Here is a 21,067-nt window from a genome sequence, read left to right as displayed (position 1 = left end):
CGCACTGTTCCTCATCTTCCATCGCTTTCTTTCAAGTGCCTTCTCGGATTACTTATCCGACTATGTGCTCGACGACGTGCATTACCGCTCCTCCGCTCCATTTCGCCGACCGATCTTGGTCCGAAGACCGATGCAAGGAGTCGGTCATTGCAGCGAAAACAGCCGCCTCTTTCTCGTTCACCGCAGCAACCTGGCTTTGGATCCAGCTGATAATACCAGCGCGAGTAATCAAGGTAGTGCTCCCTTGAACCTGTGTGGAGCGATACAACAAATGCAAGACACTGCGCTTGGCCGAGAAGCCAGTGCTGGGGGACTCGTAGAAAGACAATACGCGCTCAAACACGTTCGCTCGGCGATAGATCTCCATGTCCTGTGGAATCAAGTGTTAGCACTGCGTGAGACAAGAGAAAAGAACTAAGTTGAACATACAGCTTGCGTACGAAGACCCTTGACCAGCAGGTCCAACAGCCAGTTGATCTCCTCGAAATAGCCGTCGTCCAACTCCGGTTCGTGCAACAGGATCTTGTCGATCCAGTAAGATGGGATCTTCTCAACTTCCCACGAGGGTGCCTTCTGAAGGAACTTATTCACCTTGCCGTAGAGCTTGTGCATCGGGTTGGTGAGCACGGCAAGACAGCTGGTTGCGCATTCTCCGGCAATCCACGGTACGGGTGACTCGAGCCCAGCCTGCTTCACTGTCTCGAGAAGTTCACCAGTGAGAATATACACACTTCTCCATTCCGAATATTTCGATTCCTGCAACATTGAGTTAGAACCTCCCCTCTAAACTGCCCTTGGGAAATGAACCGAACATACCCGGAGCTTGGACATGAAGCGAGCAATGCTATTAAAGGCCTGTTTCCGAATCTCTTCATGTTGTGAGCACAGGCACAGCAATAACTCGGCTACTCGACCCTTCTCAATCGAAGAGTCCAGTTCATCTTTCTCCCAAAGTCGTAGCTCATTGTGTGTGTCGCTCTCGACAGGGAGGGGACCGAACATTTGCTCAAGGTCCACCACGGCCTTCTCATCCTGGACATTAGGCGTCGAATCGACTTCCATTTTGTCTTCGACACTGGGTTCTTCTTCAGTGTCTTTGAGACACTTTTTCAACACCGACTTGCTTTGTTTTCTCTCTGTAGCGGCGGATAGGCTATCCCGAGCAGTCTTCAAAGCCTTAGAGTCTTCACCGGCAAGCTTGAGTTTTCCTAACACACGCGATGCCCAGGAGCACACAGCACCTTCTGTGTTAGAATCGCCTGATTTGACCACGAACGGCCACTGCTCGGCGATAGCTGCTACAAGCGGACTAACGGAGTCTGGCGTGCTTTCAAACAGGGAACCAAGCAAGTCCTGATAGTGGACGGGCTTCTTGGCGATGCGACAAACGCAGTTATCGAAAAAGGCCAGTTGAAGTTGATAAGCCTTGGGGTCAGAGGTATCGAAGCTCGACAAAATGGCGGCAAACGATTTCGCATTTCGTAGCACAGAGTTTTCCTGGAGAACTGCCTTCAAAAGAGTATCGATCTCAGTCAGATCATCTTGAGACGATGCCTCCACCAGGACCTTCAGAACGGACGTAAATGCAGAAAATTGCATGGATCCTAACAAAATAGTAATTAGCACATGTATCGGGGTCCCAGGACCCTCCAGATACTTACCTGGTTGCTGCCACCAACGCATGGCCGCTGATTGGTGCGCGATTTTCAAAATGCTTTGCAATTGACTGAGCAGCAATTCCTTGTCATCATCGCCCAGAGATGTATCTTCCAACCGCTTCAAAACATCAACCAAAACTAGAGACACATCAAAAACTTCCTCGAATGCCGCGTCTGGCACAACTTCATAAAAGCAAGAAAGGAGCTCTGCGACGGCATCTTGCTGTTGCAGATCATCCTTAGCCGTTCTTTTGAACAGCAGGACCACGTCCTTCGCAGCAGGACATCGTCGAGAAAACTCAGCAACCAATTTATTGGCAGCTTGCGTCCAATACGCTTGGCTGACACCGTGATCGGCATTGAAAATCCGCAAAACCTTGCGGAGTTTATTGAAACTGATGGTCAAAATTCGGACAGCAAACAGAGTGACAATCTCCGTGTTCATATTGAGACAGCGGGTCATGGTCTTCTGTGTGAGTGGACGCGGTAAGATATTCTCAATGACCACCGACACCGGTGGCGGCATGGCCGGCAGTTTATCCTTCCATCCACAGTTTGTTGGAACCGGCAGGCTCACGGTGGAGAAAAGAAGTGCGGATTCTGCCATCCACGAAGGCGTGGGTTTAGGGTCCGAAACAAACATGGTCTTCTTGGTGAAGAAGTCGGCGACAAGTTCTGGAGCTGCTTTGAAAATCGCCACCAGGAGTTCGATCTGGAGACTATCTGTATCGGGTCGCAGGGTCTGGATAAGGTGGGATAAGATGCCGTTACGGACAGGCACCGACTCTCGGTATTTGTCAACGTAGACAGCAGAATCAAGCCCCAGCTCAATTGAAGTATCCTCATCTGTGGGCAATGATTCTGGGTCAATTCCGGTGGGATACCAGCCCGTCTCCGGTAGCAAAGCCCCGAGTGCCGTGTCGGTACAGACAGCCATCAAGATCTTGTGAATTTCACTTGCGATCGAGACACCAGTAGGGTTCGGTTCCTCAGAGTCGCGGTCGTAACCATAGAGCGTCACAAGTCTTTCCAGGTTCCACCGGTTGAAGAACTTCGTCTTGGTGGCTCGAGGCAGCGAAGAGTCCTTTACAATATCTCTTTCAATCGCGGCGATAATCTCCAAGACGATTTCCCGGGAATCCTTTCTGACATACTCGAGGAAGGCCCGGATAATTTTGTGCTGTTCAATGATGTCGCTCTTCCCCGCGGCATTCTGAAAGCGGAGGTTCGCCAGTACGTACTTTTGCGCATTTCGCCGCAGCGTCGGCTTCTGCGTGTCTTCTGCGCCTTCCTCAAGCTGGGCCTTGTTGGGCGTCAGGAACACATCAAGCCGTTTGAAGGTGATGTATCGCGCGGAAAAGATCTGTCGTGCGACGGCGCCACCATCAAAACTGACGATCTCTGTCAGCAAACGGAGACACGGAGAGATCAAGTGATCCTTCGACTTGACCGCCGTCAAGCCGCGATTGAAGAATCTGAGCTGCTCTTTGCGCAAGAGGAATTTGCACAAGGCCAATCCAAATTCTCGAAACTCTAGGTTACTCGAGATGGTCTTGATAAAAATGGCCAATACAGAGGGCACGTGGGTCAGGAGACCCTCATTGTTATTGCTGTCTGCAAAACTCCACGTCTGAATCAAGTCCGGGAAGCAGGATGGCTCCTCTTCGTGGGTGATCTGCGAATCGCAGTAGGATTTCAAAAGTCGAAACTTTTTAGTCTTCTCAGTCTCATCTTCAGTCTGGCCAATTGACTGAAGGAACTCCTTGAATGCTCGAAGGCCTTGATTGAACTGTAAACATATATTTGTATACTGATGCTGGCGTGGGCTTACCTTGCTTGGCCTCCACTGCATTTTGCGAAAACGTGAGGGCGGCGCGCAGTTGCGTATGAGATGTTATCTCGGAGGGATTATCGGTGTTTTGAGCATGATCCAGCCGTCTCCTCTTGTTCCGTGGGAACTGATTCTCCGACATCTTGGTTGAGAAAGCGTACGCTTGGAGATCAGAAACACGTCAAACAAGAACAGAAGATGGATGAAGATGGAGCGATATGAAGCATCTCCAGCAGATTTTTGCGCGATATGATTGGACGAGGTCTGCCGCCGCATGGCTGACTCATCATTACTAACCAAATCAGGTAATTCACTATTTTATCACTTATGCTCATTATCAACATCACATTACATGTGCTGAACTACTCTTAAATATCGATCAGAATCGATCACTCTCTAGAAATAGGCAAATGACAGGCATCTATAATCTTATAATTTGAACGACATAAGCTATCTAGTACTTTTGAATGTCGAACGAGTATAATAATAACAGTAAAGTCGGGTATTCTGAATACAAAAAGCTTGATATATCAACTCGATAAAAAGAAGCTGATAGAGGAAGTCTTGAGAGAGATCAACCCCAAGTCCCACCTCCCCCACCTCTGCCCTGACGTCTCTGTGCAGAAAGACGCCAATCATCTTCTCCCGCAAAGCGGTTATGCAGCGGCTGGATACGCTCGGCCTTCTTGCGCTTCGACAGCCGATCTGTCGGGGCCACCCTGAAGAATGTGGGCGCAGCTTCGACAAGCCACTTGGGCTCGATCGCCGTAGTGCAGTGCATGTATTCCTTCGTGGTGAGGACGAGCGTATGGTAAATGACGTGTTCCGAGGGCTTGCCAAACAAGGCGGAGCTGGGATGCATGTAGACAGGCGTTCCCTCGACAAGTGTTTTATATCCTTCCTGGGGGTCCTTGCGTGCTGCATTTCTAAAGAATCCGGTGCACAGCGCTTGGCGAACTTTTGTGGTGTTTCTTCCACAAGAGACAATCTTGTGGTGGTAGCGATCCATGATACCGAGGAGCTGCTGACGTACATCCTGTGCGCGACGGATCTGGCGAGCCTGAATGAAGTTTTCAAAACACCATGCATTGTTGAACTTGGCATTCTTCCACCCGTTATACACATTCAGGAGAGTGAGGTGATCGCCATGCGGATCGTGGAACTTCGCTTTCTTCTGGTCGGCCTGTTGCTGTTTCTCCTTGGGCCGGTAGAATACAGATTGAATGGAGAGCATCGCGACAATGCTCAGCATTTCTTCCGAGCATCCCATATCGACTGATGCGATAAGAACCTTGGCGAGAGCCGGCTCCATGGGGAAATCGGCCATCTTTCTACCCAAGCGGGTGAGGAGGCCTTCGTCATCGAGCGCCGACAGAGCATAGAGCTCTTCCAACGCAGTAAGCATGGTGTTTGTCGGCGGCGGATCCATGAAGTCGAAGTGGAGAAGATCATTGATACCCATCGCTTTCAACATAAGGATAGTATGTGAGAGGTTTTGGCGCTGGATCTCTGGAATCGTGGTCGGAAGCATCTCAGATTGATAGGCAGCCTCGGTATACAGACGGAAACACTTTCCCGGGCCTGTTCGGCCCGCACGGCCGGCTCGTTGCTTGGCCTGGGCCTGAGAGATAGGAGTCACCACCAAGGAATCCATACCAAGCTTCGGGTCATAAGCATTTTGTTTCACGAATCCTGGGTCGATGACGTAGTAGATGTTGTCAATTGTGATAGAAGTCTCGGCGATGTTCGTTGCAATGACCACTTTCCGGCCACCAGGTGGCGCAGGCTCGAAGATTCGACTTTGCATCTCACTAGGAAGAGCAGAGTAGACAGGGAGGATAACCAGTTCAGGCACCGAGGATCCTAAGGCCTTCATCCGTTCGTACAGGATCTCACAAGAAGTATCAATTTCTTCCTGTCCTGTCAGGAAAAGTAAGATATCACCAGGCGGTTCAGTCAGATGGATCTGCATGACGGTGATGAGGGCAGCATCCAGATAATCGGATTCTGGCTCCTTCGAGTACATGATCTCGACAGGGAAAGTACGGCCAGGAATCGAGAAGATAGGACACCCGTTGAAATACTCGGAGAACTTCTCTGCATCCAGAGTAGCCGAGGTGACGATCAGTCTGAGATCAGGCCTCCGCTTAACGGTCTTTTTCAGTAATCCAAAGAGAACATCTGTAGCGATAGTTCGTTCGTGGGCCTCGTCAAGCATGATAACGGAGTATTTCTTGAGATCTGGGTCCAGGAGAACTTCTCGCTGTAGCATACCGTCGGTCATGTACTTGATTTTCGTGTCCGGGCTTGTACAATCTTCGAAACGGATGGTATAACCAACTTCCGCCCCAAGGCGACAACCGACTTCTTCGGCGACACGCTTGGCGACGGACATGGCGGCGACACGACGAGGTTGAGTACAGCCGATGATACCATTGTTTGCGAAGCCGGCCTCAGCCAGGTACTGCGTTACCTGCGTGGTCTTACCAGATCCAGTATCTCCAACAACGATCAGTAGCTGATTGTCCCGAACAGCATCGAGCAGTTGCTTTCGAAATTTGAACACGGGCAGACTTTCACGCTGCTGCTTGATCGACATGGACGTTCGCTTTCCGAACGACGGGTTCTTGCCCATGGTAACTCTCTTCCATTCTGGCACAGCTTCATCGGATTTTGAGGGCTGGGTACTTCGAATATCCGACGCGAATTTCCGGTCTTCGGGAGCGACCATGGGATCCTGCCACTGAGCATTGAGGTCCACCTCTGCGGCTCTTTCTGCGGCTTTATCCTGAGCTTCTTGCTGCCGTAGCTCTCGTCTGTCCTTGGCCAAATTGGTACCCGCCATTGCAGCACGGTTGAGGGAACCATCCGGCGCTTTGACAACTCTGATAGGAGACAGCTCCAGAGACATCTTGGTCTGTCCGGCCAAGAAGGGCGGTTCTTCGTCCCGAACCTCTATATCGACATCCTCCTCTTCTTCAAAGGTACCTTCTCCGGTCAACGTAGCGTGGTATTCTTCGTCGATGTCAGGGTAGTCGGCCGCCGATACAGCTCCGGAGGCGATCAATTGCTTGATCTCCCATCTTTCTGGGGAGGTCAGGCGCTTGCGGTTTTTCATCGGCTTGCCATCCGATTCCTCGATGATTGGAACATCCGAGCTCAGATTCCCGTATCTGTCCTTTCCGGAGATTGCATCCAGCCGTTCCATATTAGCACCGGATGCCAGGCGTTTCTGCGGGATAAGATCACGACCTGTGGCCTGGTCGACTTCCTTCATAGATAATCCGATGCGAGAACCTTGAATGCTGACAACTTTGACCTTGACAGGCTGGCCTCGCGACACCAGATCGGAAGGATGATTCACACGGACCCCCTCCTGCATCGCAGAGACATGAACGAGACCATCAACCTTCCCTTTGACGCCAGTCAGGTTCACAAAAGCTCCAAAATCCTTCACGCCCGTGACACGTCCATCGTAGACCTTGTACAAGATCGGCTGGTCGTCCAACTCGACAGGTGGAGGCTTTCGGAAATCGTCGTCTTCGTCACGGTCACGTCGTCTCCGTCGTTCACTGTGGCCATTTCGATACTTGTCGTCGCGGTTTCTTGCTGACCGACCGAACTCATCGACGTCATCATCTCTCCTGCGATAGCGGGGACTGTACGACCTCGACCGAGAGCGATATTTGTCGCGGTTTCTGCGTCCACGGGAGTCTCGATCGTCACGATAATCCGGGCTCCGGCTTCGCTTCTTGCTAGTCCGCTCATCCCTCGACGTCTGGGTTTTCTCTTCGCGAGCTTTCCCGGCGAGTCCCTCCAGCATCGCAAATGTATCATCCATAGCATCGGCTCGGGCGTCGGCTTCATTCGCATCGTTCGGCGCAGTGTCCGCTTCGTCGTCCCAGTTAGGTACTTTATCCGGAACGGCCAGCCCTTTAAACACGCGTGCTTTCTTCTCCAACGCATCCAGAACATCCATATCATTGCCACCTGTCGAGTCTTCCGGTTTGTCTTCCTTTTTGGACTTGTATTTCGGATGCATCGTGAGGACCAGGCGATCGATACTTTCCATCAAACTCTGAGGAAACTCGGCGCCCATGTCCTCTAGGGACTTTTTGAAATCCGCAAAGGAACCACATTTTAAATGCTGGTCGATCACGAACTCCGCCAGTGTCTTGTCGTTCACACCCAAGTGGTTTTGCAGTTCTCCGGTGATTCGCGAAACGAGCGAAAAAAGCTCCAAGGACTGGAGATCATCCATGGTCGGGGGGGAGAGCGCGTCCGCTCACAAAGCTCACAAAAAGAGAGACAGCTAAAGAGTCAAAGTCGGAAGTTATGCGAAGATGATAGAAGGACAATTCATTTGCGGAGAGTGTGCCGCGCACTCTCTAATCACCGAGTCGCGAGAAGCGTTCCTTTCAGAAAGCTCACTATCGCGGAAAATCGTTGTGGCGTGTTCGGAGCCTCGCCACCGATAAGATAAGCCATGATGACATAAGCCCCACCAGCCATTGGAGCTTCAGCCACACCCCGGAAGGGAAATCAACAACGCAATCCGACGATGCGTTGAAACAGTCCACTCGGCGCTATCCAATCCGAACTGGAAGAGGCCGCTGGGCCTGCATGATACCGCCCGGTCCGTTTCGTCCGCACAGTTCTATCCGGTGGTTGTAACACTGCTCCACACTCGGTGTGCATCGCGGGTTGTGCCGCTGCTTCCAGACCCATCACCGCGGGGCGTCGACACTAAAGATCACCCCTCGAATTTCAATCACGCCGAACATAAAAGGGGCCGTGAGTCGGATCTGAATTTGATCGGTCGTGGAACTGTGACTGATATATCTTCACGTGCGTTTGCATCTATCATTTCTATCCACATATGATCCCTTCTGAATCTAATGCTGACGTTAAGACGCTAGAGAGACAGCAGAAGCATCGTCCTTCCCTCATTAGACCATCTTCTACATCACCCCTACTATCACAAAACTCGTTCTCCAAATGATCTCGCAACCTGCTGCCACCACGGCTCTGTCCGCGCCGGGCAAGGTGCTCCTCACCGGGGGCTACCTCGTGCTAGACCGCAATTACACGGGCACCGTGTTTGCGCTTGACTCCAGAATCCATATCATTGTGCAACAACTCAGGAGGGATCATCGGCCAACGGCGTCCTCTAGCTCAGGAAAACGCACGAGTGACTCACCAGCGGAATCGGCGGAGGACGGAGCGGCTGCGGAGGAGAAGAAAGACAGCATTGTTGTTCGGTCGCCGCAATTTGTAGATGCGGTGTGGGAGTACGACATTCAGCCATGCGAGAACAAGGGTGGAATCAGAGTCATCCAGAAGAATGATGGGTAAAGAAACAACCATTCCTCTCCGGACCATCTACTAACCGAAAGCCTCAGAAAACGCAATCCATTCGTGGAGACCTCTCTCAACTACGCCTTAACCTACATCAGCTATGTCGCCGACTCCAAGGACTTTGGGTCTCTCTCCGTCACGATCCTCGCAGATAATGACTACTATTCGGAAACCGCCTTCTCCAAGACCTCGTCCTCGGGCAGATTCGTCAACTTTGGCGTCCCTCTCCACGAGGCACACAAGACCGGACTAGGCTCCTCCGCCGCGCTGGTGACCTCCCTTGTTTCAGCTCTGGTCATCCACCGCACGATGCAGCCCGACGACCTGGGTGCAGCCCGTGACAAACTCCACAACCTCGCGCAAGCCGCCCACTGCGCCGCCCAAGGCAAAGTCGGCTCCGGCTTCGACGTGGCCGCCGCCATCTATGGATCTTGTCTGTACCGGCGATTCTCCCCCAGCATTCTGGAATCGATCGGCGACGCCGGTTCGCCAGGTTTCGAAGAGCGGCTGTTCGCCATCGTTGAGGATGTCGACCCCAACCACCCATGGGACACGGAGTGTCTGGATTTTGGCATGCAGCTTCCCCGCGGCATGCAGATGGTGCTGTGCGACGTGGAATGCGGGTCCCAGACCCCGTCGATGGTTAAGAAGGTCCTCGAATGGCGCAAACAGAACAAGCAAGAGGCCGATCTCCTCTGGGCAGCCCTCCAGTCGAACAACGAGCGGCTGTGTCTGGAGCTGCGCCAGCTGGCCCAGAACCCGGAGCGCGACCCGCAGAATGACTTTGGTGACGTCCGCAACCTCATCCAGCGCTCGCGCAACCACATCCGCAGTATGACCCGCAAGACCGAGGTGCCTATCGAGCCTCGCGTGCAGACCGAGCTGTTGGATGCGCTGTCGGAAGTTGACGGTGTGATTGGCGGGGTGGTCCCGGGTGCGGGTGGCTATGACGCTATCGCTGTGCTTATTCGGGATGACCCCGAGGTGATCCGCCGCATGAACGAGCTCTTTGAGAACTGGGAGAGTAAGGTCGAGGACGACTTTGGCGGGAAGATTGGTAAGGTCCGGCTCCTTGGGGTGCGTCATGGCTCGGAAGGAGTGCGCAATGAGGTGCTGGAGCAGTATGCGGGTTGGATATAGGGTACACTGTCAGAGGTGATAATGACCCTCCTACGAAGTATATGAGGACATGTATGCATTAGCATGTTAAAGGTCTGTATCTGACTTGAACGGGAACTAAAATAAAAGAAGTGTCCATATTAGCAGGTCATATACATTCTACCGTGTAAACGCTCTACATATGTACGCAATCCCCTCATTACAACATGCACTAGCCAACCTAATCCAGTCCACCATCCAAGTCTAAACATTAGACGGACCGTCGACCGACTCCCCATTCTCAAACGACGGCTTATCCTGATACTTCTCACTCGGATCAAGCAGCCCATACTCGATGGCCTTCTCCTCGATCTCATCCTCGGACAGGCGCGGCAACTCCTTCGACGCCCGCACATAGCTCATCTTCTCGATAAATCCCTTGGCGAAAATCAGATCGATCTCCTCGAGACTGCGGCCCGCGGTCTCCGGGTAGAAGAACCAGATGACGGGGATGAAGAAGGCATTCCACGCCGCAAAGAACAAGTACGTGCCCCAGCCGATATGCTCGACCATAACGGGGGTGATCATCACGACCGTGAAATTAAACAGCCAGTTATTGCACGTGGAGATGGCGTTGGCCTTAGCGCGCGTGCGGATGGGCGACAGCTCGGCCGGGTACAGCCACGGCAGGGGCAGCCAGGTGGCGCCAAAGAAGCACATGTACAGGAAGAGGCCGAAGACAGCACCCTTGGCGGTCTGCGCGTCGCCGGGAATCAGGCAGCCAAAGACGATGACCATCGCCGCGCACTGCCCGTAGCTCCCGCCGAGGAAGAGCTTGCGGCGGCCGATCTTCTCGACGAAGAACCACGAGAAGGTCGCGAAGATGGCGTAGCAGATCATATTGATGCCGCCGATGAGCAGCGCGAAGTTGTGCGACTGGCCGATGGACTGCTCCAGAAGCACGGGAAGATAGTAGATCACGGCGTTGCAGCCGGAGATCTGCTGGAAGACCTGCGACGAGGACCCGACCAGCATACGGCGGAGATGCTGCGACGGGCCGCCGGTGAGGAGGTCGCGGAAGCGGGCTTTCTCGGCGCCGGAGCTGGGTTCGTTAGCATATATTGGAGAGAGCAGTGGAGGGGCTGCTTACGCGCGGATTGAGTCGAGGACGAGGGTCTTTTCCAGCTGGACGTGGTGGGAGTTGATTTCCTGATCGGCGAGGGCGGCGAGAACAGTCTCGCCTTCGGTAAGCTTGTTATGGGCGATGAGATAGCGCGGCGATTCGGGGAGGTAGATCATGCCGACGATGATAATAATGCCGAAGAAGACCTGGAAAGCGATAGGGAAACGCCAGACAAGATCAGGGGGCCCGAAATGCGCGCCGTAGTCGATCCAGTAAGCGATCGCGGTGCCGATGGCGATGATGCCGCCTTCAATACAGATGAGCAGACCGCGATTGCTGGTCTTGGAGCACTCGGCCTGGTAGGTCGGAATAGTCGAGGTGTTCATGCCGTTGCCGATGCCCGTGATGACGCGACCGAAGATGAACTGCAGGAGCGGCAGGGAGTTTGGCATCGCCGACACCTGGATGATCACGCCAACGATCATAACGGTTGCGCCGATGAGCACCATTCGTCGTCGACCGAGGCGGTCGCCGAAGAGGAGCGCGAAGATGGCGCCGAACAAGCAGCCTGCGTGGTGAGTTAGCTGTCTGGGGGATGACGCTGTGGATTGCGGAGTCCTACCGACTTCGTAGACGGCAGTTACTGTCGCTTGCATGGTGTTGTCGCCTCGCGTGGCTGTGAACATGTTGTTGAAGGCTGGGTCGGAGATGATGCCGGACATCACTCCTTCTGAATCAGGGTAAGCAATTGAGATCGAGTCTGGTTATGCGCACGCTACTCACGGTCATATCCGAATAGTAAGAAGCCCATGGTCGCAATGGTCGATATCGAGAGGGAGAGGGGCCTGCCCGATAGTCCCGCGTATTTGGGAGGCGCCATGATGGCCGTATAGATGAGTATGTGTGTCGCGGTGTGTAGGCTGTCCAGAGCAGAGAGAGGGCGCTATATCTGCAGTCGCCATCAATTGGGGGCATTCCGTTAATAACTGACAATATAGATCGCATGCGGTAATAGTGGCAAGAGGGAATTGACGCAGTTACTTTAACCAAAGCATTGGGTTGGTGAATCCGCAAAACGAAGCCAAAGAGTGGGAACATTTGACATCACCGCTGAGTTTGTCGAGAGGTTTGATGTCAGTCGGCGGCTGCAAACCCAGCCCGTCCATAGCGACGGGTGGAAATGATGTTATCGTGATGCCGAAGTGCCTGTGGGGACCAAACTCTAAGCATCGTATGCAACGGGGAATCCAATGAGACATCCACAAAAGACGAACAGTTCCAATTCAAATCGCATTAGAGTTATCTTCGTTCGCGAACCCATCATGGGTCATATCATGTCCAAAACTTATCCTCGCCGCGAGTCGACCGAGGGAAATGGCCAAAACAATCCAACCAGAGCGCTACAGGGATATCACAGAGAAAGATGGACGCACGCATCGAGAATGATGGATTATTCGACATATTCAACAACGGAATCTGTGCAGGACTGCTTTCCACTCTGGCTTTGGGTATACGCCGGGAGAGACGCATTGGCCTGGTGAGCATAACATGAGCGAAGTAGGAAGGGGATCTTGGTGGATTTTTGCACGATTGGAGCGTCAGGGTCACAAAAGCCATTCTTCGCCACGAAGAACACAAACTGCTGCCATTAGTCCGAGCCAGTAACGTGGGTGTCGATCTCATACCTCCAGCCAGTGGTTCACCTGCACATTCTTGTACCGCGTGTCGAAATGCATGCTGTTCTTCTGGACTCCATCGGCATCCGTCGAATGGATCTGACAGACAGGAAGCGGCAATTCCACCTCGATCGTGGTACCGTCCATGTCTGTTGGTTTCGCCATCCGGTCATGGTCTGGCTTCTCCTTCCCCGAGGAATCATCTCGTTCCTCGTCCGACGGACGACCGTCATCGGCAGAGCTGCGCCGCGAATCTAATACCGACAGGATCGAGTCATCCTTCGTCTCATACAGGCGCAGCCTCTTAAAGGGGCCGCAGCAGGATACGACGCCGTTCCGCTGGAGGTATTGGACGTTTTCCAGCAGATAGATGTGCACGCCGCGTACTTTAGCCATAGCCAGCTCGGAAAACGCGAATGCGACAGGGAGGTGGCGGCCCAGCGCTGCACCTCTTCTGGAGACGATAATTTCGCACCGGATGAGCTTTCGCCAGGTCCGGGCGACATAGACTGGCTCAGCATCGTCGACGAAGTCCTCTGCGGGACAATGAACGGCGGTGATGGATTTATTTTGAGTGATCTTTCGACTCCACATGCCGGGACTCTCGATGCACGCGCGGACATTGTACTGCACATGGCTTCGTCGAACATTGATGGATTCGGGTAAGTGAGAGGGTAGGATCATCTCGAAATTATACGTGTAAGTACCGGGAGATAACAGCCGACGTTCCGATCCAGCAGAATCTTTAGGGCCTGGTGGGCAGCGATTCGTGATTGCATGCCATAGCTTGCTTCGTTTTCGGGGCGGACGGTTTACCCCGGGGTCCATCGGTTCGGGGGAACCACAGCTGGTACATTGACTCTCTCCCGTGTCGGAGTCCTTGGGATCATATACAGTGAAGTTGCAATTTGTAACGGTCCTTTTGTCGCGAAAGCCTGTTACATGGAAGCATTAGTCTGGACATTAGGTAGACTCCGTTGGCGCTGGGAGACGTACCGTGTGGCCACAGAACATGGGATACGCCGCGGAAGTTCACCGTGAGTTTCTTCAGTGCATAGCTCTCTTTCAATACCAGAGTGCAGGAGCCTCTCAGGACGGCCGGGTTATGGGTGTAGGTTGGGATGAAGACAGCGGGCTCGGCAATGTTGATATCGAGAGCCGGGTCGCCGGATCTATCACGACTACCGCGTCTCCGAGCCATGTTTATTGTTGCTCGCAAATACTGCTGTAACCTATCTAGGAGGAAATCGTCTGGCCGTATCGACTGACTGGATTCCCGCCGCGGGTTAATAATAGTCGGCAGACCGGTAGATGTGCCACGCGCCAGCGGCATGGTTCCGATTATTTTCGGTCAGCTGTGGAGCGTGTGACCTTTGTCTAGACCCTCTGATAAGAAGGCAGATTACATCAGAAGGCTTCTGGATTAGAGTCCATGAACGGGGGAGGGTAGTTGCATGACAGGGCCTGCCATCGTCCACTTGACACCGGGCCAGCGGTTCGATCTAGGATTGGACCGTGGAAGGGCGACCGATCAATGGGGGACCATGGGCGACGACACGTTTGAACAGCAGAGGGATTGTTCAGTCCGGGGGAACACGCAGGGTGATAGGGTTTGGCGTGCGATGGAACAAAGCTGTCGCGTTGTCTAGTGATGTCACGGATTCCAGGGCGCGACGTGGACACAGTGGCGAGGGAAGGGTCTTCTTCAGTTGGTTCTTCAATCTCTTTTTGAATAATCATAATAGATTGGGCTGGATTCCCCCTCTGTTCCCTCTTTGTGGTGGAAATTCCTAGGGGCGTTGTCAGGTGATGGTCGACAGACGATCGCTTCGGCGCGGAATGAGGGGGAGAAAATCCCGATGAATGATTTCGGCCGGTTCTAGCACGGACGGCTGGCCTGGAGAAAAGCGGGGAAGGCGAGGATGTGTGTGGGCGAGATGAGAAGGTCTGGAGGGTGCTCGGATTGTCTCGATGGAGTAAGAGAGGAGAGGGAAAGGAGGGTTTGGCCTCAATTTGGTCGGTGGTGATGATGCAGGAGATGCATGTCGACTGCAGGCTGCATCGTGGATGTCCAGACGGGGAGTTTGTCAATGTCACTTTGGCGATCCGGGGTCGTGCAGTGCATGTTGTGTGATGCGGTATCGGGAAGTGTCGTGTTGAGGATTACGGAGGAGTGATGTTTATATGGGTCTACTGTACCTATACAGCAAGGGAATCAGGAGATGATGCGCATGTCGCGTATTATCCATGAGGATCAAGCTATAATAACTATAATATAGTATTACTGTTGAAGTAAAAAAAACTAGACAGGAACTTGTGTAAAATGTACTAAACAAATAATGACATATTATAGAATCCGACCTCTATCAGAATCACCTCATTCATCAATTCTACGGCGTAGATACATACCTATTATATATATCTTATACTATACAGTCGGTTCTACAAGTCATCAACCCAACACCATAACACCATCAATCCTCTTCCTTATATCCCATCATCATTCAATCCATTCACCCCATATTCCATCCATATTCCATATCCCATACTCCCATATACTCCGGAAATCCTCCTCAATCGTTTCCTCGATCTGGTCCACTCCGGCCTTGCTCCACCGCCAGCCGGATCGCCGCCTTATTTCCCCAGAAGGACAAACGGGTGTCCGGTCTCTCCCCCTTCTGGACTCTCGCTCTCCACCAGCTCATTCTCCTCTCCTCCTGTCTCTCTTCTCTTCTCCCCTCTTGTCTCTCTCGTTCTTCCTATCTCTCTCCTCTTTTCTTTTATCTACACCCGCCGCATATCGCTTCCTCCAGGAACCTTTCTCGGAGTGCGAAGCCGACTGGGTTCTGGTGCTTCCCGTCTCTCGTTAGCCGCGGGAACAACCAGTGTCTCGTCATCTCCCTATCACCATCGTCTTTTCCCTTTACCCTCACCTGTCTCCTTGCCGCCCTCGTTTCATCATCCCTCTTCCTTTTTATCTGTTCGATTGCGTCGTTGGTTATTATATCACCATCAATACCTGTCAACTCCCCCTTTTTTGCTACCCACTTCTCTCCGTCTGCCTCCGCTCTCACCTCGCCGATCGGCCTCCATCCGCAGCCTTCGTTCACCCTAATTCGCTCCCCATTCCAATCGGGGCATATTCTCTCAAGATTCGTCAGTTTTGGACATGGCCGCCAACGAGAACCCCCCGTCCGACCCGTCAGGGAATTTAAGCCCCAAAGACGATCCCGTATCCACCGCCACCACCGCCGCCGCCTCCCCCCAAGAACCGCACCCTCAATCCCAACCGTTGGCCTTTACGTCTGCCCCGGAGCCAGTAGAGGCTGCAGATGCTCCTGCACCGTCCACTTCAGAATCCCAAACCAACACCGTGGCCCCCACGGAGTCGCAACCCCCGACCGCCACCGAGGGACCCGCTGCCCCCGTCGAGGCCAAAGAGGTCCAACAGGGAAATGTCGATACTCTCCCCACAAACATTGCATCGTCCGCGGATGCGGGTGAGCCCAAGGTAGAGGCCCTCACTCAACACTCGTCACAGTCGTCGGAAACGTCCGCAAAAGAGACGGAGGATTCTGGACCGTCTCTGGTGATCACATTACTCCTGATTACGGGCTCGCGGCATCCGTTCAAGATTGATGGAAAGTACCTACGGAAACGCTCGGTCAATGTCGAGAATTACGATCCGTTTGCGATGAGTGTGTATACTCTGAAAGAATTAATCTGGCGGGAGTGGCGACAGGGTAAGCCTCCCCTTTTCGGGGATGAAAGCCTATTCCGTTGACAATTGGTGTTTGTAGATTGGGAACCGCGACCATCGTCGCCCAGCTCTATTCGATTGATTTCCTTTGGGAAGCTTCTGGATGATAAAGCCCCTCTGTCCGGTATGTTACACAACGAACGATGATAAGAGTCGTGCTAACTGGCTCATAGACTCTAAGTTCAGTCGGGATGCCCCGAATGTGGTACACATGACGGTGAAGCCTCAAGAACTTATCGATGAGGAAGATGCAAAAGGCACCAAGGCCCAGTATACCCGAGAACGAGAGTCCAGCGAACGCAGCCCTGGCTGCCGCTGTGTCATTCAATAACTCAACAGGTTATCCATCTGTATATTATGACCGTGAGGATGGATTATATCAGCCCAGCATGACCTGTTGAGGTCTCCCTGGCGGGTCACGCCAACTGGCGAGCGCAGCGGGACCTTGCCAACTCTTTCCCTGGACCTCCGGATCCATTTGCTGTATCTTTATGCTGTACCGATCAGCTCATCTGTACGGTTTAGTCTCCCGCTGGACGACTTGGAAATCGGCCGGGTGTATGGCCTAGATGCAGGATATATGGCTGGCCATTTGTCAATCAAACTCTAGGATGGCGTTTCGGATGTTGCTGTTTTGCTTTCAGCACTTGAGGCATTGTGATCGTTTGAGTCTGGGTGTGCGTTTGCATAGTTCTTGAGGTCTTATCTTCATCTACCTTGTTTCATATACCCTGTCCCTGTTTTCAGCTGTCCACATATACGTCTTGGTTTAGCATGTCGGTCTTTGCAATTCTCCGTATATCTTCTGAGTTTCCTTGTGGCTCAATTGCTCTCGTCTATAATGATCACCAAACAATTTGGGTTTCCAACTCGACCCTGTATCTACGCATCTTAGACTAGACACGATTGCCCGAATTTACCGTGCTAAGAGCCCATATTATTGTAACCCTCAATAACAGATGATTCATGACCTGTATGAACAGCATAACCTAACCCAGCAGAGAACAACCGAAAAAAAGACCCTAATCCATCCGCAATCTCTTCTCCATCTCGTCGTGGAAGGTCGGCGGCTCCCGGAACTCATCACCTACACTCGTTAGCTCAATCTATCCCCAGCAATCGCCCAATACAACAAAACCAAAGAAAAAAGGGGAAAAAATACCCTGGAAGATATCCTCCCAGCCAACCTCCGTATCCCGCCCCCCAAGCACCAAGATATCCTCATGCAGGTTGCCCCCCTTGACGCCGCCCAGCACGGCCGGCCGGAACGTGCCGTCGCGGACAATCTTCAGCTCCATGCCGCGGCGGATGGGCTCGGCGATGCCGTACGCCCGACGCAGAGACTCCATCTTCAGGGCATCCTGGGTCTGGCGCCAGGCGAGGAGGCGGGCTTCGAGCGGGTGCGCGGACGCCGGGAGGGCCGTCTGCGAGGATGGGTTGCCGCGGGCGGCGGGGAGGGTGATGTTGTCGCGGAGGGTGTCGGGGAGGCCTGGGGCCGAGGGGGCGCCTTTCGACGGGTGCGGCAGCGAGATCGGGATTTGTTGGCGGGTGTTGGTGTTGTCTGTTTGGGAGGGGTGGTTGGATTGGGGGGCGATGCGGAGGGACTGGGGAGTTGTTAGTTGGTTCTTGCATGGGAGGTGTTGTTGTAGGGAGAGGTGGACGGGATTGGGTTACCATTGTGGCGGAGGTATCGAAGGGATTAACGTGTGGATGACAGGAGGTACTGAGGAGGATGGAGAGGTCGATGAGGAGAAGACTAGATGGAGATGAGGTGAGGTTGATGTTGAAGATGAAAGTCGGAGGAGCTACCTACAGAGCAGCCAGGCCGCACCGCCTGCGTCAGCTAGCTCCTCCGGTCACGCACACAATCCACCAACGCAGACACGTGACCCTATCGCATGGAAATTATCCAGCCCATCACACCCCGTACGCCCCGACGCCATTCCCATCCACATACAACCTCCCGAGAACGCCTAATCCACAATGCCTCCCCTCGTCTCGTCGTTAGCCCTCCGCACCCTGCGGACGCTCGTCCAGCGCCCCGCGCTCTCCCGTGCTGCCGTCGCCGTCCCCAAACCGACCCCGACGCCCCGACGCTTCCAGCCGGTGCTCCGCACGCCGACCGCCATCACCGGCGCCACGACGGCCGCCATCCGCCAGTTCTCGACGTCGCCGTTCCGCCAGGCGACGTACAACCAGGTGCGGCGCGGGTGCCGGGTTGCGCAGCGGGCGCGGCGCTCGCGGTCGCCGGCGCTCGTCGGCCGCCCCGAGATGAAGGGCGTGTGTCTGAAGACGGGTATCACGAAGCCCAAGAAGCCGAACTCCGGGGAGCGGAAGACGGCTCGTGTGCGGTTGAGCAGTGGGAAGATTGTTACGGCGTATATTCCGGGTGAAGGTAGGTTCCTGGGTACCGGGGGGACTGATGGATGAGAGATGGCTAATGTGTGTAGGCCACAATGTTCAGCAGCACAGCGTGGTTATGGTCCGCGGTGGTCGTGCGCCGGATTGTCCCGGTGTGAAGTATCATCTGGTTCGGGGGGCGATGGATCTGGTAGGTCTCTTTCTATCCTGATGGAGTGGTGTATTGTGCTAATGCGTGTTGCGTGCAGGGTGGTGTTGCCAACCGGTTGACAAGTCGGTCGAAGTACGGAACGAAGAAGCCCAAGAGGGATTAGATGGGATGAGTTCCGGACTCGATACTTGTGTATTATTGTGTGATTTGTTACATTCCAAGCTGGACTCATCGTTGTTATCGTTAAACGCCTATGTACATGTACACTTATGAAACAATTCTTTCGGATGGGGTTTCCCGTAATTGCAGAGGGCAGTAACATGACACCGTTTATCACCGCATGCTCCGTGAATAGACAGAAAGGAGATAAAATAAAACAGCGGGTGAAGTATGAAGTCTGTATGGGGGTTTATGTGGTATCGCATATGTGGTGAGGTGGTAATGTGGTTTATCTTTTGGACATCGTCTTCCAGGTCTCCAGGGCTCGCTCGGGGAATTGGCGCCCTCCGCGGACCACGCGTGCGCGGATGTTGTTGTTCAACGCGAGAACAATACAGCCGACGATAGCAATCGCCAGGAGCACTTTTCCAACAACGGCTAGTCAACTTTGACTTTCGTACCCTTCTGGTTTCTCCATGTTGTTCACCTGGAAGAAGCGGGATGTGCCTGCGCAACGGTGTCAGTGGGCATTGATTTTCTGGCCGGGCGATGACTTACAGGAGTAGCCCTTCCAGTCGAAGTTGTCGCTGGGGTTGCAGGAGCATTTGTTCTCCAGTCTCATCTTCTCAGAGGTGGGGCAGTGGGTAAAGGGGACGTGGTAGTAGGCGATCTCGTCGAAGAAATGGATCTGCTCCTTTTTCAGGAGGATGCCAGCGGCAATCGAGTGCACCGGCGCATCACCCCAGCGCTCGTAGAAAAAGCCGCCGTCCTGGTCCAGCGACTCGAAGTAGTCAATGTATTGCTTGGACCGCAGCCACTCCAGACTTCCAATCTCAAAGTTGGACCACTGTCGGACACATGGTTAGCAAGCGCGAAAGGACTGAGGAAGGGCGGGGATGGAAGGAGAGAAATAGCACATACGAAGTGACACTTGTTGTAGGTCTTGCCGCCGTCATCGCTGAGGAAATCCATGGAGTTGCCATCGGCGATGTGCTCCGGGTGGTTGCCCATGAACTTCTTGACGCTGTCCCACAGGGTAGGGATGGTTTCGTAGTATTCGTAGAGACTGAGAGTGAAGCTGTATTTCTTGTTGTTGTCCTTCATGTAGCGGAAGGGGTCGAAGCTGATGTCGCAGTAGAGTTCAATGCTGGGCTCTACACGCCAGTAGTATTCGTAGTTCATCATCAGTTCGTGACGGAAGAAGAAGCCGGACTCGTAGCGACACATGTGACGGTAGCTCTCAGAACCGCCGTAGATGATCTTCTTTGCGTCCATGGCCTCCCGCACTTCCTTGGCCTTGTCCTGATCGATCCATTCCGGGTAGGACCAGTGTTCGGTGGGGATCTGGCCGTAGTGGGTGGTACCGGAAACCAGCGACGTGGTGACTTTCTTGAAAGTGTCATCAAAGGGCTTGTCGTTCAGGAACACCCAGTCGTAGTGGTAGTTGCGATTGAAGCGGTCCTCCACCTGGCGAATCGACTTGGCGATCTCCCAGACATCGCTGTTGCGGGCTAGGGTGACGAACGTCGCATTCACCCGCTCGCTGGAAGCGCCAGCGCTTCCGGAAGAGACGTCGGGTTTGGGGACCACCGCGGATTGTCCATTGGAGGATCCGGGAGAGGAGATGGAATGGGAGGACGACGACGATGAAGATGTGAGGGTATCTTTGTAGTTGTTGATCTTGGAACCGATGTTCTCAGGGATGGGGATTGCGCTGCGGGAGATGAAGAAGAATAGCGTCACTCCCTGGTCCGAGGTTAGTAACGGGTGCGACTTGGGGAGATATTAAGAGGATAGCGTACCACTGCCGCGAACAAGAGGTAGCGAAGATATCTGGGTCCGGAAGACATGTTGGGGAGGGGATGGTGTGACTAGGCAGAAGGAATCTGGCT

General features: G+C 53.4%; 9 protein-coding genes across 9 annotated transcripts; 3 read left to right on the top strand and 6 right to left on the bottom strand.

Annotated features, from left to right (window-relative positions):
- Positions 1 to 52: 52 nt before the first annotated feature.
- Positions 53 to 3,510, bottom strand: ATEG_07641 (NPA1/URB1 family protein; the record flags this gene model as incomplete). Its single annotated transcript, XM_001216262.1, has 4 exons — positions 53 to 370; positions 430 to 756; positions 817 to 1,604; positions 1,662 to 3,510. 4 exons carry the CDS (start codon positions 3,508 to 3,510, stop codon positions 53 to 55), a joined length of 3,282 nt encoding a protein of 1,093 aa, XP_001216262.1.
- A 553-nt stretch (positions 3,511 to 4,063) lies between these two features.
- ATEG_07640 (putative RNA helicase-like splicing factor (HRH1)) lies at positions 4,064 to 7,750 on the bottom strand (the record flags this gene model as incomplete). The annotated part of the gene is made up of 1 exon (XM_001216261.1): positions 4,064 to 7,750. One exon carries the CDS (start codon positions 7,748 to 7,750, stop codon positions 4,064 to 4,066), a length of 3,687 nt encoding a protein of 1,228 aa, XP_001216261.1.
- Positions 7,751 to 8,487: 737 nt separating this feature from the next.
- Positions 8,488 to 9,987, top strand: erg8 (phosphomevalonate kinase; the record flags this gene model as incomplete). Its single annotated transcript, XM_001216260.1, has 2 exons — positions 8,488 to 8,840; positions 8,892 to 9,987. 2 exons carry the CDS (start codon positions 8,488 to 8,490, stop codon positions 9,985 to 9,987), a joined length of 1,449 nt encoding a protein of 482 aa, XP_001216260.1.
- Positions 9,988 to 11,091: 1,104 nt separating this feature from the next.
- On the bottom strand, positions 11,092 to 11,948 carry ATEG_07638 (putative MFS monosaccharide transporter; the record flags this gene model as incomplete). The annotated part of the gene is made up of 3 exons (XM_001216259.1): positions 11,092 to 11,636; positions 11,691 to 11,798; positions 11,852 to 11,948. 3 exons carry the CDS (start codon positions 11,946 to 11,948, stop codon positions 11,092 to 11,094), a joined length of 750 nt encoding a protein of 249 aa, XP_001216259.1.
- A 570-nt stretch (positions 11,949 to 12,518) lies between these two features.
- Positions 12,519 to 13,945, bottom strand: ATEG_07637 (uncharacterized protein; the record flags this gene model as incomplete). Its single annotated transcript, XM_001216258.1, has 3 exons — positions 12,519 to 12,707; positions 12,754 to 13,679; positions 13,741 to 13,945. The coding sequence occupies 3 exons, from the start codon at positions 13,943 to 13,945 to the stop codon at positions 12,519 to 12,521; spliced, it is 1,320 nt and encodes a 439-aa protein (XP_001216258.1).
- Positions 13,946 to 15,913: 1,968 nt separating this feature from the next.
- Positions 15,914 to 16,835, top strand: ATEG_07636 (uncharacterized protein; the record flags this gene model as incomplete). Its single annotated transcript, XM_001216257.1, has 3 exons — positions 15,914 to 16,487; positions 16,545 to 16,628; positions 16,678 to 16,835. 3 exons carry the CDS (start codon positions 15,914 to 15,916, stop codon positions 16,833 to 16,835), a joined length of 816 nt encoding a protein of 271 aa, XP_001216257.1.
- Positions 16,836 to 17,526: 691 nt separating this feature from the next.
- ATEG_07635 (uncharacterized protein) lies at positions 17,527 to 17,853 on the bottom strand (the record flags this gene model as incomplete). Its single annotated transcript, XM_001216256.1, has 2 exons — positions 17,527 to 17,591; positions 17,667 to 17,853. 2 exons carry the CDS (start codon positions 17,851 to 17,853, stop codon positions 17,527 to 17,529), a joined length of 252 nt encoding a protein of 83 aa, XP_001216256.1.
- Positions 17,854 to 18,487: 634 nt separating this feature from the next.
- On the top strand, positions 18,488 to 19,179 carry ATEG_07634 (mitochondrial 37S ribosomal protein uS12m; the record flags this gene model as incomplete). The annotated part of the gene is made up of 3 exons (XM_001216255.1): positions 18,488 to 18,899; positions 18,955 to 19,055; positions 19,114 to 19,179. 3 exons carry the CDS (start codon positions 18,488 to 18,490, stop codon positions 19,177 to 19,179), a joined length of 579 nt encoding a protein of 192 aa, XP_001216255.1.
- A 438-nt stretch (positions 19,180 to 19,617) lies between these two features.
- On the bottom strand, positions 19,618 to 21,025 carry ATEG_07633 (glycosyltransferase family 15 protein; the record flags this gene model as incomplete). The annotated part of the gene is made up of 4 exons (XM_001216254.1): positions 19,618 to 19,682; positions 19,734 to 20,022; positions 20,097 to 20,921; positions 20,978 to 21,025. The coding sequence occupies 4 exons, from the start codon at positions 21,023 to 21,025 to the stop codon at positions 19,618 to 19,620; spliced, it is 1,227 nt and encodes a 408-aa protein (XP_001216254.1).
- Between the last annotated feature and the right edge of the window lie 42 nt (positions 21,026 to 21,067).

Source organism: Aspergillus terreus, genomic scaffold, assembly GCF_000149615.1.
Source record: "Aspergillus terreus NIH2624 scaffold_11 genomic scaffold, whole genome shotgun sequence".
Taxonomy (NCBI): domain Eukaryota; kingdom Fungi; phylum Ascomycota; class Eurotiomycetes; order Eurotiales; family Aspergillaceae; genus Aspergillus; species Aspergillus terreus.
The sequence above is the reverse complement of the archived record's forward strand: the minus strand, read 5'-3'. Positions and strand labels throughout refer to the sequence as shown.